This window comes from Carassius auratus, chromosome 12 (genome assembly GCF_003368295.1).
Source record: "Carassius auratus strain Wakin chromosome 12, ASM336829v1, whole genome shotgun sequence".
NCBI lineage: Eukaryota > Metazoa > Chordata > Actinopteri > Cypriniformes > Cyprinidae > Carassius > Carassius auratus.
This window is the reverse complement of record NC_039254.1, coordinates 15,965,469-15,980,263: the sequence shown is the minus strand read 5'-3', so window position 1 is coordinate 15,980,263 and position 14,795 is coordinate 15,965,469. Positions and strand designations below refer to the sequence as shown.

The window sequence follows — 14,795 nt, the reverse complement described above, 5'->3', positions numbered from 1 at the left end:
TTAACCCAACATTATGCAACACTTGACTTAAAAACTAAATAAGACCGATATTGTAAAATGTTGAACATAAAAAGTCTGATGTATACACATGTGACCATTGGATTTGATGGTCAATTTTAATATAATAAATAATTGGGACATGTCCTGATCTATATCTGAAAATGTATTTTTTTTTTTGATCCTGATGGAATGTTGATCCAAATATAAAAGCCCAAATACCTTCCACAGAATGAGACTGATGATGCCTAATAACAGGATCCCTGCCACCGCTGCAACAATGATGATCCAGAGAGGAACTTCATACGGCGTCTCCTCTCCCAGCACCGGATCAATGTTTACTGAAAACTACACACAATTCAATTAGATGAGCTTTCAGCAATGCCATTAGCAGTTACACTGAGAATATTTCCAAAGATTTGTTCATCCAAACTTTAACATTCTGCAATGCTTTGTTCACCATAATGTAATTTAAAAACCAGTGGAACACAGACCAAATATTGATTAAGTCTTCATAGTGACTATAAGTGTTTATAGTGCATTCAGGGATAAAAAGTAGACCATATGACTTGTGCATGATATTACAAGTATTATGAAGTCATTTAATCATTTTGTGTGAGGAACAGACCAGTTTATATCTTTGTATACTAAAAATCGTCCTTTCATTGCTCTCATATCAAATCTCATATCATTGACTTCTTCATGTCAAAATCAGTAAGCAATGACGTATGTTTTGCACTGTATTTTACAGTTATCAAAATGGTTTCAGAAGTCAAGTGATTTGTATACACTTACACAGCTCTCAGTTATAAACAGGAAAATAACCATTAATATTAAACTGTAAAACAGCTCTATCGAAGACAGCGGCCATTCTCCAGTGTTGATTCAGTTCAGTAACATTGTTGATGTTAAATGCAACATTCATCAATAATCAAAACTCTCCTGAACAGAGATGATTCGATAACTGGGACAATATTGCAAAGTTCATCAATTATGAAACAACTTCAAATTCAGCTGTGAAGCAGCTCAATAGAAGACAATAATAGCATTATCCAGCTCGGGTTTTGTTCTTTTTCAATAGTGTCAGTGCAGTCAAAACAAAGAGATTTCTGAATATGAATAGTCTTTTAAACCCCAAGTTCATATGACTTGTGCACTGATTTCCAAGATATGTCAGAAGACTTACAGTACTGCTTTCAAAGTTGCTTTTGAAAGTACAGTACAAAGACTACTTTCATTATGTTTTACATAGCATTTTTTGGAGTTTGAGTCTGTGGAGATAATGAACCATGAAGTAGATATATCATTATTAGGTGAACTGTAATGTGAACAGCTCTGACTTCTATGGTTATGTTTTCCATCCTGATGGCCGGTTTATCGGTCAGCAGTCTCAGCGTGGCCTGGCCCTTCACTTCCACTCGCAGGGCGTTGGCATAATCCTGCCAGAAAAGAAGAAGAGATCAACGGAGTCATGCAGTGAGCACCATTTAGTGAGTACTTGACAAACAGCTACTAATGCAAACCTCCAGCAAGGTGCCGTTCCACACGCGGGACCTGACTCTGATCTCCGCCTGAGTCGACATGTTTTGTAGCGGGCAGGAGAAGGTCATGCAACGAGCCGTCAGCTTTGAACACTCCTGAACACGAACAAAAGCCACGCTTTTTCACATTTGTCATTGATATGATGAGAAAAACTGGTGGGACAGCATGGAAATCAGAGCAGACGCCTCCCTCACCAGCAAATAGGACATTTTACGAGTTGCCGTAACGGCGACAGAAGCTGCATGGGGATATCCTGACTCCAAATCTCTTTTGGACCGTTTGGTAGCTCGATCTGAGAGCTGCAAGAGATGATGTAGGACGACAATTAAATGGAGTGAATGAAATTGGAAATGAGTTACGGTGGGCCGCTGTGTTTCCTCAGACTCACTGTGAGGTTGAGAGGGTTGACAACCTTCCCCGGTGGGACACAACGCGACTCTGACGCTCCTTTGATCACGATCTCTGTGAGATACAGCAGCCATTTCCCATTGGTTACCTCAAATGGCCATTCAAAGTCAATCATCAGAGTTCCCAAATCTCCCAGAGGTGCTCCCAACACTTGCACCTGGAAAGTGGAAACCAAGAACTTTTTTTTTTTTAAAAGCACAATATGTAAGATCCAGCTGATGAATGCTAAAATCTTTTGACAGCCAATCAGAATCCATCCTGCTGTAATGAGCTTTAATGAGAATTTAAAGAGGCAGACACACGTGCGCTTAGAATAAACAGACGATATTGTTCTCTGGTGTGGATGCTAATATTGTTATCTTTATAGTTATTGTTCCTGGCATTAACACTTTGAACTGTTTAAAAGGAGCTTAAAGCAATAGTCCACCCAAAACTGAAGATTCTGACATCATTTATTCACCCTCATGTCATTCCAAACCTGTGTAACTTTTGTCTGTGGGACACAAAAAGATATTTTGAAGAATGTGGTTTCGTGACCACTGACTTCCAATGTCTGAATAAAAAACAATTTATGGAAATGAAAATATCTTCTTTTGTGTTGCTCAGAAAAAACAAACAAACAAACAAACAAGTCATACAGATTTGTCATAAGTAAACGTGAATAAAATATTAAATATGTTAAATATTTAATTTAACTAGTATTATAGTAGAATAAAATAGTACATTATTTTATAATGATCAAATATTTTTGCCCTAATTTCTTAACTTTTAATGCAGCAATGATTTAACCCTTGAGCTTTTTTTTTATCATCAATAACTCTTTAAAGCTGCAGTCAGTAACTTTTGACGCTCTAGCGGTTAATAAACAGAACTGCTTGCGTCTTGCGGAAGAACATCGTAGCCGGATCTACTTCTCTCTGTTTATGTCTATGAAGAATCACAAAGGTACTGGGTTACTCCGCCGCGGTACCCCCGAAGCAATCTAAAATAGTCCGAATATAAACACTTATTATAGGTGCACCCTAGTGATTCAGGACAAGCCAAAAACACGGTTTGGAAAATGGATTCATGGTGTACTCGCTTATTATATACATGTTTCTACATTTTGAACACAAACAAAGTTACGGACCGCAGCTCTGATTGGTTGTTTTTTACCGGGAGCGGTCCGTAACTGCAAATGGCAATAGGACCACTGGGAGGAGCCAGAGGAGCTTGATTTTTTCACAGATTATCTGTCTCATATTCTACTGTCAGGACATAATGACAGGTTTAACAAATATGTAAAAAATCTATATATATATTTTTTTTTTTTACAAAAGTTACCTACTGCAGCTTTAAGTACTGGCCAAAAACATTTACAACTCCCCTACCATTCAAAATCGGGAGGCAGTAGAATAAAAAAAAAAATCAACTTTTTTTTTTAAAGAAATTAATACGTTTATTCAGCAAGGTTGGATTAAACCGTTCAAAAGCGTCAGTAAAGACATTTATCATTTATATTTTTATATTAGTGCTTTTGAACTTTTCATTCATCATTCATTAAAAAAAAAATCCTGGGAAAGTGTTTCAGTTTCCATCAAAATATTAAGCAGCACAACACTGATAATCACTGACACAAAGACTGGAGTAGTGACAGCGTTGACATTGTATCACAGAAATCAATTACATTTCACACACACACACACACACACACACACACACACACACACACACACACACACACATTTCCATATATACATAACAACAGAAAACTTTTAACTTAATAAAAATAAAATAAAATATAATTAACTGTATTTTAGACAAAACAAATGCAGACTCGGTGTGCATAAGAGAAAACAAAAGTGGTTTGGATCAGATTTGTACAAATATTTTGCTGTTCAAACTACAACCAGCTAAACTGAGTTGGGCCAGATACCCCCCCAACAAAATCTGTTTGGTGTCTGTCTGAAGAAAGACAAAGCCACACTCACACGAAACACAAGCTCCAGCGGACTCCCCACATCACTGGTGCTGTTCATGGCAGATTCCCCCGTCACACTGCCACTGAACGACGTGTCAAGCACTTGTTTGTCTCTGCACACGACACAAAGAGAATGAAGAGTTCTAACATCTAACCGTTTCTGCCTCAAATTTGCATTTGACAAACTCTTAATGGTCCTTTTTAACAGAGTATCAATAATATGATACAATGAAGTGAACATTTTCACAACAACATGCACAGATGAATCATTTTTTCTTGTAAATTTCCAAATGATTTCGTAATTTGAAAAACGTATCAAAGTACGTACAAGGAAAAGGAGGTAAGGACCGTGTTCTTCACACTGAGGGTGACAGGAACAGGAAACAGATCCTTCTGTTCACTGATACTGAAGACAAACACAAACACATTCAGTCAGTCACAATAAATAAAAAAGGCCTGCAGAAATGACTTTAGTTCAGCATGTGCAAGGGGAAACTTCATAATCAAGAAAGCCTTTTAGTTAGTCCAGACTTACGTGGAGAGCTGAAGCTGAGATTCAATCAGCTCGGTGTAAAGCGTTATCCCAGAAGTCTCAAAGATGATTATGAATGAGGCCTGTGGAGACGGATATCATGGGTAAGAGCAAATTAGCAAAAGATATTAGCTGTACAGTCTGATTAGCTTTTGTTATCCGATGGCCTGTGGAAAATGAGCCATTATAGATGCTTGTTTTAATTACCAAACAAATCCTCAGAAAGGTCACACATTGGACACGTTCTCATTAAGAAACAGACTGCTACCTTCTGATTGCTTTTAAATGGGTTTCCCAGATCGCAAATCACAGTCTCGTTTGCGCTGCACACAATCGTATCGAAACCAGGCTGTAATGAAGACAAACCAAGAAAGTTCAAAACTGCATTAAGAACGTGATCTAATTAAAGAGTTATTAGGAAGAGTCTCTAATTCAGTTTTTGGTAAGCTGCCAAGGTTTTATTTTACAACATAAATATAACATTATATAAAATAATACATTATTGACTATAAACAATCTTCATATTTCATTTTATTTTTATTCCAACTGCTTTCATTACTTAAGTTGCATTTATTTTGCGATAATGACTGACTATCTGTTCATTACACCTTATAATATAATATAATATAATAATATAAATTAAAAATGTAATTAAATTAAATTAAAAATTTAATTTATGCATTTAGCAGATGCTTTTATCCAAAGCGACTTACAGAGCATTCAGGCTATCATTTTTTACCTATCTTAATATATAATATAATATTTGTTAAGTTCCCAATACATTTTGCAATAACAACTGACTAACCTGTACATTGCACCATAAATATAATTGTTTATAAATATAAAATAATATCAAATACCTACAAATAAACTATTTTACTTATGAAACTAATGCATTTAAAAGTATAGAGCAAAACTTAGTACAAAACGAACCCCATATCGAAGAAAAAAAATTGTACAGGAAATACAGGAGAATTTATCTTAAATGTTGCTCAACCAAGCACAATCGTTTATTTCTGATATTAATAAGAAGATCATCAGGTGCGTCCCAAATCACCCACTTGTGCACTATTCTATGACATTTGTAGTATAAATAGTGAGAGTAGTGTGTTCACACTGAAAATTCAAAATGAAAAAGTACACTTTATGGGTACACCTGGATGATGCTCTTAAATAACCGAAAAAACGAAGTGTGGAATGTTGAAGACTTCATGCACTCAACTGTAGCAGCTTTAATTATGTAACGAAAGGGGAGGGGCTTCCAGACTCTGTATATGAATGACAAAGCAACCTTATATAATTCATAAACTACATGGTTGCGTACATAGTGTATGAGTGTATAGTGTAAAGTGTGTCATTTGGGACGCAGCTTTTGTGATTTTTCATTTCTGTGGAGGTGAGTTGAAGAGTACAGTGCCTCCGTGTGGCCACACCTGAGGGCGCACTCCTGAGTATTGTAGTGAGGGGGGAATGCTGATGTTCAGCATGGCCTGATGGGCGTCCTCCGCCTGCCTGCCTCCATCCGGCGCGTTAGTAACTTCAACCATCATCACCAGCTTCTTAATTTTACTGTTGAACTCCATAGTCTGACTGTGAACAAACCAGCACATCCCATAATTCCAATGTGCATTTAAACATTCGTTTTTGAGAAAGATTTTAAATACATTTTATTTTTATTCCAGGTGCATGATGTTTGTGTTTCTGTAGTCTGTTTTTTTTTTAATCATTTAATATCACAAAATAATTACAACTCAGTTTAAAACGACTTTTTTTTTTTTCAATAAAAACTTCCGGTAATTTATTTTGAATATAATATAATATAATTAGTGCTGTCAAACGATTAATCGTGATTAAATATAAATTACATTTTATATTATATTGTATTATATTTAGCAAAGTAAAAAATCTAAAATAAAAGTTTTTGTTTAGACAATATGTGTTTGTACTTTTTATATTTATTTTGTATCTATAAATATACACATAGTATATTTTTTGAAAATATGTACATTTATTTACATGTATATATTTATATTCATATACGTTATATTATATAAATATATTTAATATATAAACAAAAACAATTTCTGAAATATATACATGCGTGTATTTATATATACATAATCAGTGTTGGGTATAGTTACTTTGGAAAGTAGTTAGTTAGGTTACAACGTTACCATCAATTAAAAGTAATCAGTTATGATACAGCGTTACCTATTCATAAAAGTAACGCGTTAGAGTACTCATGCGTTACCAAAAATTAAAAGCCGTTTGCAGCGGCTCACACACGACAGACATAGCCCCTGGACCCTTTAAATGCACCTAGAAGTCGTGACTCCCGACAATGAATAACGTCAGTCATCCGACTAAATTAACACTGCAGGATAACAATAACAGGATAGACAGTCAGCAATCGGCTATTCCACATGGCGTTTTATTTATCACAGAACATATTATTAATCAAAATTCGCACCTAACGTTACCCAGCCCGGGTAGCCTAGGCTTCTGTATATTATGAGCACCACAAGATAACTCCTGATTTTTCTTTAACTTTAAATAATGCAGTTATCAAAGTACAAGTATGCTTACTTGTAAACACAACCTTAAACAGGCTTGCAGATTTAAATCCATTTAGAAATGATGAACAACCAGCCAGCCAATGATCTAACAGAAATTAACAGCTGACTGTCAAACAAAAATGATAACAAACCGAATTAAATCCTTCACTGCCACACAGGCAAATGACAAATCGCTTAATAGCCGAACTAATTATTATTAGTGTCACTCACAGTCACAAGCCTAAATTCGCTTTAACACAGTCCTCTTACATTTACTCTTCAAAGTAGTGATTAAAACGTAGCGTTAAATTTGAGGTAGAATTTTTGGCGGTCGACAGAAGCTTTTCACCAAAGCAGAGTGTGCATTTTACCGTTATGTTCTTTTCTTTTTCGTTGACAAATTGAAAATAATGTGCGTACTTCCATAAACCAAACGCTGTCCTCTCTGCTATCTTGCCGGGAGTTCGGAAAAAAAAAAAAAAAAAAAAAAAACCCACACACACACAGGGTCAGGCGCAGGGCACAGACGCATCACAGCCATTGACTTTACGATCACAGAGCTTCGGCTCCGCTGATACTGTACATCCGCAGGTGGCACAGTAGACCTAGGACTACTGTCTGACAAAAAGCAGGCTGCAGTCGGGATTTTCCTTTCCTTAAAATAACGGATTACTTTTTTTAAAAAAATAACGAAGTTACTGATTACTTACGCACGAAACTAACGCGTTAAGTTACAAATTTCAGGAAAAAAGTAATTAGAGTACTCTAACGCGTTACTTTGTAACGCGTTACCCACAACACTGTACATAATAAATATACACAGTATACACACATATATTATGTAAACAAAAACGTTTATTTTGAAAGCGATTGATTGTTTGACTACGCTAAATATAATATAATATAATATAATATAATATAATATAATATAATATAATATAATATAATATAATATAATATAATATAATATAATATAATATAAGCTGCTAGTAATCTATTTCTTAAACTGTGTAAAATAAGTGTAAAGTAATACATAATAACAATACAATATAAGTTGTAATCATTTTATTTATTTTTATGACCTCTATAATATCTTTTTCAAGTTTTAGACTTTTAACCAAATAGTTATTAAGTGGCCACTATATAGTAAACACCATACTATTAACAATAATATTCCACTCTGATCGTTGTTTTACATGGCACACATTACATTATTCATTGGCTTTATGAATAAGCTTCTAAAATGAAATGATAATAACTGAATTTCCTCTAAAGACCTCTGAACTTAAATATGAACATTTGTGTGTACACATTTTCTTTTGTCCATATTCACTGGTTTTTATACTCACTTGGGGAAGGGACTGTTTTTCTCATCAGCAAACATGGCCGTGAGCTGCAGGTTACTGCTGCATCTGTTGTCATCTCCACACTCCTTATGAAAGTTAATCTGAGGACAAACACACCAGAGCTGTGAGCAGACGTTCTGTTCAGCTGGGGTGGAAATGTGAACTGGTTTGTACCTCGGTTTTGTCGGTCAGGACCTGCTGGCCGCTCAGCACAGGGAAATCATCCAGACTCTGGAGTGTTTGCTGTGCTGTCGCCTTCTGCTCGTTCAGAGACACGTTCAGAGTGAACGCTATGGGCTGAAGTTTGTCCCTCACTGGTGTCTGCAGAGGAGAGAAAAAAATGCTTCTTTTAATCCTGTTGCTTCTTTACGTTCACTAAACTCACATTACTGAATCAGAATGACATACTGGCTGTATCTTATCCTATGCAAATTCTATATGCATTATATATACATATATGTCACACTGGAGCACAAAAGCAGTCTTACTGTAAGTCGCTGGCGTATATTTGTAGCAATAGCCAAAAAAACACTGAATTGGGTCAAAATTATCAAATTTTCTTTTATGCCAAAAATCATAAGGATACTAAGTAAAAATCATGCTCCATTAAGATGTTTTGTTTATTTCCTATCGTAAATATATCAAAAACAAATTTTTGATTAGCAATATGCATTGTTAAGAATTAATTTGGACAACTTATTTAGTATTTAGATTTTTTTTGTACCCTCAAATTCTGAATATCAAAGATATTAGCAACTTTTACTCTCTACTTCACTCCATTTGTAATGAGTGTTACAATTCCACATTACATTTTGCACGTAGAAGTTTATTTCTGCTTCAAAAAAGTAGTGATATCGCCAACTACAGGCCACTGAAGGAACTAGATCTTCTGTGTTTTGCCCATACTCGCCCAAACTTGTCAACAAGGCTACTTTACATGAATGCGAGCTCATTAACCAGTTCTTGTGAATCCCAGGTGTTTTATATATATATATTATTTTTTTTTATTTTATTTTTTTTATTTTGAGGTGTTTAGTTTTACTTTAGAAAATGAACATGATTGCTCTCTTCACAAATCAACACTTTCTTGTTTTTGTTACATGTGATCTGTGCCTTGTCTTGGACTTTTATGTCACTTCCTGTCTCCCGTGGTGTTTGTAGTCAATCTGTAGTTTGTTTGTTCATTGGTTCCCTTGATCTTCCCACATGTGTCTTATTATCTTGTTATTCCCCTGAGCATATAAAGCCCTAGTGCTAGTTTAGTTCCTTGTGAGTTCTTGAATTTCTTTACTTTTTTGAGCCTATATATTATAAGAAGTTACTTAGGTACTGTTAAAATCAGATGCTTGAAGACTTTTATTTATGTTGTTTTTAAATTAATGACTTGTAATTTTCACTTCAAGGTATCTGTACTTTACTCAAGAATGGTTTTCAGGTTCTCTTTACACCTCTGCGTCTATGGATCGAACCCATGAAACAAGGAAACCTGTGTGTGTGTGTGTTGTGGTGTGATCAGCTGGTCTCTCACATTAACAGTAAGTTCCAGCTCTTGACACGCCGGAGCGGAGAAAGACAGCAGGCTTGTAAATGTGCTTTGCTTGTTGTTAAGAAAACGGACTCGAGGGCCACGGCGATTCTGGTCAGCGTCTACTGTGTACTTCACAGCTGAAGCAGAGAGAAACAAACACACACACACACACACGCTTAATTGAATAAAACACAGAGCACAAACTCCTGGAGCAGGCGTACACTTACTGATGGGCTTCTGGAAGGCTCTGTTTCCACTGCTGAGAGTGTAACTGAAACACACCGTCACCTTTATGCTAGAAAAATAAAACATTACTTCAGGACAAGTATAATAAGTTAATGACTAATTCCTACTGGAAAATCAAATGCATGTGTCCTGAAACATATGTTAGAATAGAAATAGGTGTGCTCTGCCCCTTACCACCAGGAATCAACACACTGGCTTGGAATCACAATCTTTGGCTCCACTGTGAAGTTTTTGGAGAGGTGGATGACCGGACGAGCCCTGAAAACACACCAAATGTCACATTTTGAAGTTAGCATGCAGAACTGATTTGGTGAAAAATATACTAGTTTACATGTAAACAAATATAAACCATATAAAATGCAATATGCACATTAATTAATTATTAAATGTATTATTTATTTATGTGTTTGCAAATATAAATGTATAAATAAACAAACCATAACAAAAACAAAACCACCTGAACCAATACTACTACTTCTAAAAATACAATATATTCTATTATTGATTATTATATTTATTATTTATTTTATTTCATATATCATTTATTTCTATTCTGCAAAAAGAAATAAATTATATATAAAAAATACAAATAAAGAATAAATTATGCACTTAGCAGACGCTTTTATCCAAAGCGACTTACAGTGCATTCAGGCTATACATTTTTACCTTTTAATTTGATACAATTTATTGTGAATAATATGAACACCTGTAATAATAATAATTATTATTATTCTACATTTATTTTTAAATGAATAAATAATTATACGTTATATAGATTTATTATCATTACTTAATAAATGATATCAAATAAATGCAATAAATAAATAACTATTATAATAGTAATAGCAATGTAATGTTTATTTTTAATTTATATGGAATTATAAATTAAAGTTAATAAATAAAATAATTAAAATAATTTATTATTAATAATCATCATCGATTTGTATAGAAATTCATGGGCACAAAAAATTTGCACGTAGGCACATTTTTAGGCAACTTTTGATTAGAAGTATATGTGTGTGTGTGTATGTATGTATGTATATATGTATATATATATATATATATATATATATATATATATATATATTAAATATATATATTCTGTGTATTCATGTGCTGAAAGACTGAACCTCAGGAGAGCGATGCGGTCATCCATGGAGCCCACCAAAATGTCCGGATAATCATTTCCATCCATATCCATTCCTCCACTGAGAGAGTAGCCGAACGTCTGGAAGCCACTGGGACCTAATGATTTCCCCTCGATCACCTGAGAGAAAGTCTTATTACAGGAAATCACTCTCTTCTTGTTCTCATGGAATCCAAAACAAGTCTAGATATGTCAGATGTGTTTGATCTATGACTTATCAGTGACAAGGAACGGAAAGTAATTGTAGAAACATTACCCAACAATCTTAAATTAATAGTTCTAAAAATGCTTTACTTTACCTGGCTGGGTTCTTTACTTATTCCACTTTTACTTCCCATCCATAAATAGACTTTCCCAGAGTCATGGAACGGAGCACCAACAGCGAAATCTGAGCAAAGAAACCAAGAAGAGAGCCCAGAACAACATCATGGCCTCCAGATGGCAGCATTATGACACAGATGACAGTGAATTCAACATTTCTGCATTTCCGCTACCACAGAAAGATGCTTCTGTTCATCAAGGCTGCATATAGTGGATCAAAAATACAGTAAAAACAGTAATATTGTGAAATATTATAATCATTTAAAATAACTATTTCTTGCTTGAATATATTTTAAAACGTCATTTATTCCTGTGATGCAAAGCTGAATTTACAGCATCATTACTCCAGTCTTCAGCGACACATGATCTTCAGAAATCATTCTAATGTGCTGCCTAGGAAACATTTTGTTATTGTAATTCATGTAAAAAAAAAAAAATGTATTTAAAAAATGTATTCTCAACACTTAATGACTCTAAACGTTTGAAAAGTAGTGCACATTCAGTATGTGTATGTGTATTAATATATTTACATATGATTTATTATAGTATTTTTTGATAACATTGTATTATAGTATAATTTATAATGATTTATTCTAGTATTTTCGGCGATACCTTGAAATCCATCCTGATTGACGTCCCCCACCGCAGCAACAGCGAATCCAAACCCGGAGCCTTTCTGACCCTTCAGAACCAGGCTGGCTTTTTCCTGGAAGAACCCGTTCTCGTTCATGAAGATGTAAACGGCTCCTCCCTCCTCCTTGTAGCGGTCGAAGTAGAACGGAGCTCCAACGATCAGGTCCTTCCAGCTACGACATGCAACCACACGAACGACATGTTATGTCTACATTACCACTCTTTATTTTCATAGGAGTCTCATAGCTTTGATAAAGGAGAAATCTGCCATACAGAAGCATTCAGCCGTGCATCTGTTAACTCGCTTAAGTATGAAGCTCAACAGGATCTTTGTAAAGGCTCATGGGGAAAGTTAAAGGTGCTTTGGTTTACTTGCTTTGAATTGACTTTCAAACTCAGTGAAGTGTGGTACAGATCAGTCTCTGTGATGATAATGGATTATTTGGTATGAAATCAGTGATACTGGCAAGTTGTGTAAGGTTTATTATGTTTTTTATGCAGTGATGCATTGGACCCCATCAACTTTTATTGTACAGACATACTTCTTTCGGTATATTTTGTGTTCCTTTGAATATATTTTATGAATATCAAATACTAAGAACACGTTTAACAGATTAGCCAGTTACAGCAGGGATATTGATTGAGTTACACAGTGACTTACTCGTCATTGTTGAGGTCCGTCACCGCCAAGCAGCTGCCGAAGTACGACCCTATTTGTTCCCCTGGGATTGTGGTCACTGGGTTGAGAACCAAATCTTGTTTTTTTGCAAGGATCACTGAACCTTTGAAATTGTCTCTGGGAGCCCCCGTCACCACAGTGTAGTCAGAGCGATCCAGTAACTTGATGTCCTCCAGCACAGAGTAACCTGAAGAAAGAGAAGAGGATACTTAAACGTCAGAGTGGGAGCAGCAGTAAAGCTACTTTACTTTAAAACTGTAGCTTGTCAAGATATTAGAAAGTTTAATCACAGTAGAAATGAACAGGAAATGTTAGCTATTCAACATTATTGTATTATTTATTTCTGATAGGACAAAAAGCAAGTGGGAAAGAGAGAGGGGAACAGGATTGGGAAAGGACCACAAGGTGGGATCCGAACTCGGGACAACCGAAGCGTAACGAGGTTATCGGCTTTGACTTTTTTCTTTTCTTTTATTATTCTTCTTTTCTTTCATTCTTTTCTTTTCTTTTATGCTGACAGTATTTATCTACAATAAAATCAATCAATCAATCAATCAAATAGATTGACAATAGTAAACACAATTTATTTAAAAACATATTTAAAAAAGCATAGCCTACATACAAAACTTATAAAAGCATATATATATAAAAGTAAATTAAAACATACTTAATATGTAACAATGATTAATCAAATTATTATAAAATGATCAGTAAATCACTAAAAAAATACTGTACATATTAAAGGTACAATTTTTAAGATATTTGCAGTAAAATATCCAAAAACCACTAGGCTAGTGTTATATATTTTGTCCAGCTGATAACTTAAAATATCTCTAATGTATTCAACTACTTGTAAATCATGAGAAAATCCCCATCTAAACAGTGACAAGGGGCAGTGCAGTCGGTTGTCAATGAAGTTAGTTACCCTTTGTTACCACCTTTACTGACGTAGAAACCACATTACAACAGTGTCGTGGACGAATGCGGAAGTAGCTTCGCGACAAACTTCAACTAGAAAGAGATGCTGATCTCACTTGTGATTTACTCGACATGTGAGTTGTTTTTATTTGTATCTTTACAGAAAACGTATGCTCAACGTGATTAACGTGATTAGTAGCCTATTATGGGGCATACACGGCAAACGCGGGGCATCGCGTCTCTAGACCTGCGTGAGGATGCGTCTGATCCATAGTCTGATCGCGTCTTTGCATTGACTTTGTATCTAATCTACTCGCGCAAATCGTTGAACTCGCGTTAAATCCATGGTTGGGTAGAAGACAACAAATCCCATCATTCCACGCTCCTTCTTAATGTCACCAAATCACGCGATTGTTATTGTTTTGGTAGTGCGCCCTTTAGTGGCAGGTCCTACAACCTGTACCCTTAACACCAATTGAACTAAAAACACTAACATTTATTTAAAAATTACTGATAAAATTATTGTTAGATTCCTGAAAAATGTAATAACATTAGATACTATAACACACACACACAAACACACACACACACACACACACACACATATATATATATATATTCTATTATATAAAATGAAAAAAAAAAAAAAATAATAATAATTACTGATAAAAGATGTTTAAGATTATCAGTTAATTAACACAAACACTCATAGTGAATTAAAAACACTATAATTATTGCATAAAAATTTATTTTGGGGTAAGATTATTGTATATTACTATTTGCTATAACAGAAGACATAAAATGGCATGACAAAAAATTGTATTTGAGATAATTATTATAAACAGATAAAACTATAAAATTAACACCTAATATACACATGCAAACAAACAAAACAAAACAAAAAAATTTTATAATAATAATTTATAAAAAAATTACTGTTAAAATGCCGAATTTACGAAATTACTGTTAAAATAAAGAATATA

The 14,795-nt window shown here is 34.6% G+C and overlaps 1 protein-coding gene across 1 annotated transcript in view; it reads right to left on the bottom strand.

The window, feature by feature from the left end:
- itga3b (integrin, alpha 3b) overlaps positions 1–14,795 on the bottom strand; it is a 38,149-nt gene that overhangs the window by 3,203 nt on the left and 20,151 nt on the right. The window contains exons 6-24 of the mRNA XM_026277238.1: positions 12,877–13,081; positions 12,195–12,388; positions 11,561–11,649; positions 11,245–11,381; positions 10,289–10,372; positions 10,096–10,163; positions 9,869–10,005; positions 8,515–8,661; positions 8,344–8,441; positions 5,873–6,029; positions 4,708–4,788; positions 4,443–4,522; positions 4,236–4,313; positions 3,918–4,020; positions 1,928–2,104; positions 1,734–1,838; positions 1,521–1,634; positions 1,338–1,436; positions 220–345 (exon numbers count right to left, since the gene is read on the bottom strand). Coding sequence (XP_026133023.1) covers positions 220–345; positions 1,338–1,436; positions 1,521–1,634; positions 1,734–1,838; positions 1,928–2,104; positions 3,918–4,020; positions 4,236–4,313; positions 4,443–4,522; positions 4,708–4,788; positions 5,873–6,029; positions 8,344–8,441; positions 8,515–8,661; positions 9,869–10,005; positions 10,096–10,163; positions 10,289–10,372; positions 11,245–11,381; positions 11,561–11,649; positions 12,195–12,388; positions 12,877–13,081 — 2,279 coding nt within the window. The remainder of the gene's footprint in view (positions 1–219; positions 346–1,337; positions 1,437–1,520; positions 1,635–1,733; positions 1,839–1,927; positions 2,105–3,917; positions 4,021–4,235; positions 4,314–4,442; positions 4,523–4,707; positions 4,789–5,872; positions 6,030–8,343; positions 8,442–8,514; positions 8,662–9,868; positions 10,006–10,095; positions 10,164–10,288; positions 10,373–11,244; positions 11,382–11,560; positions 11,650–12,194; positions 12,389–12,876; positions 13,082–14,795) is intronic.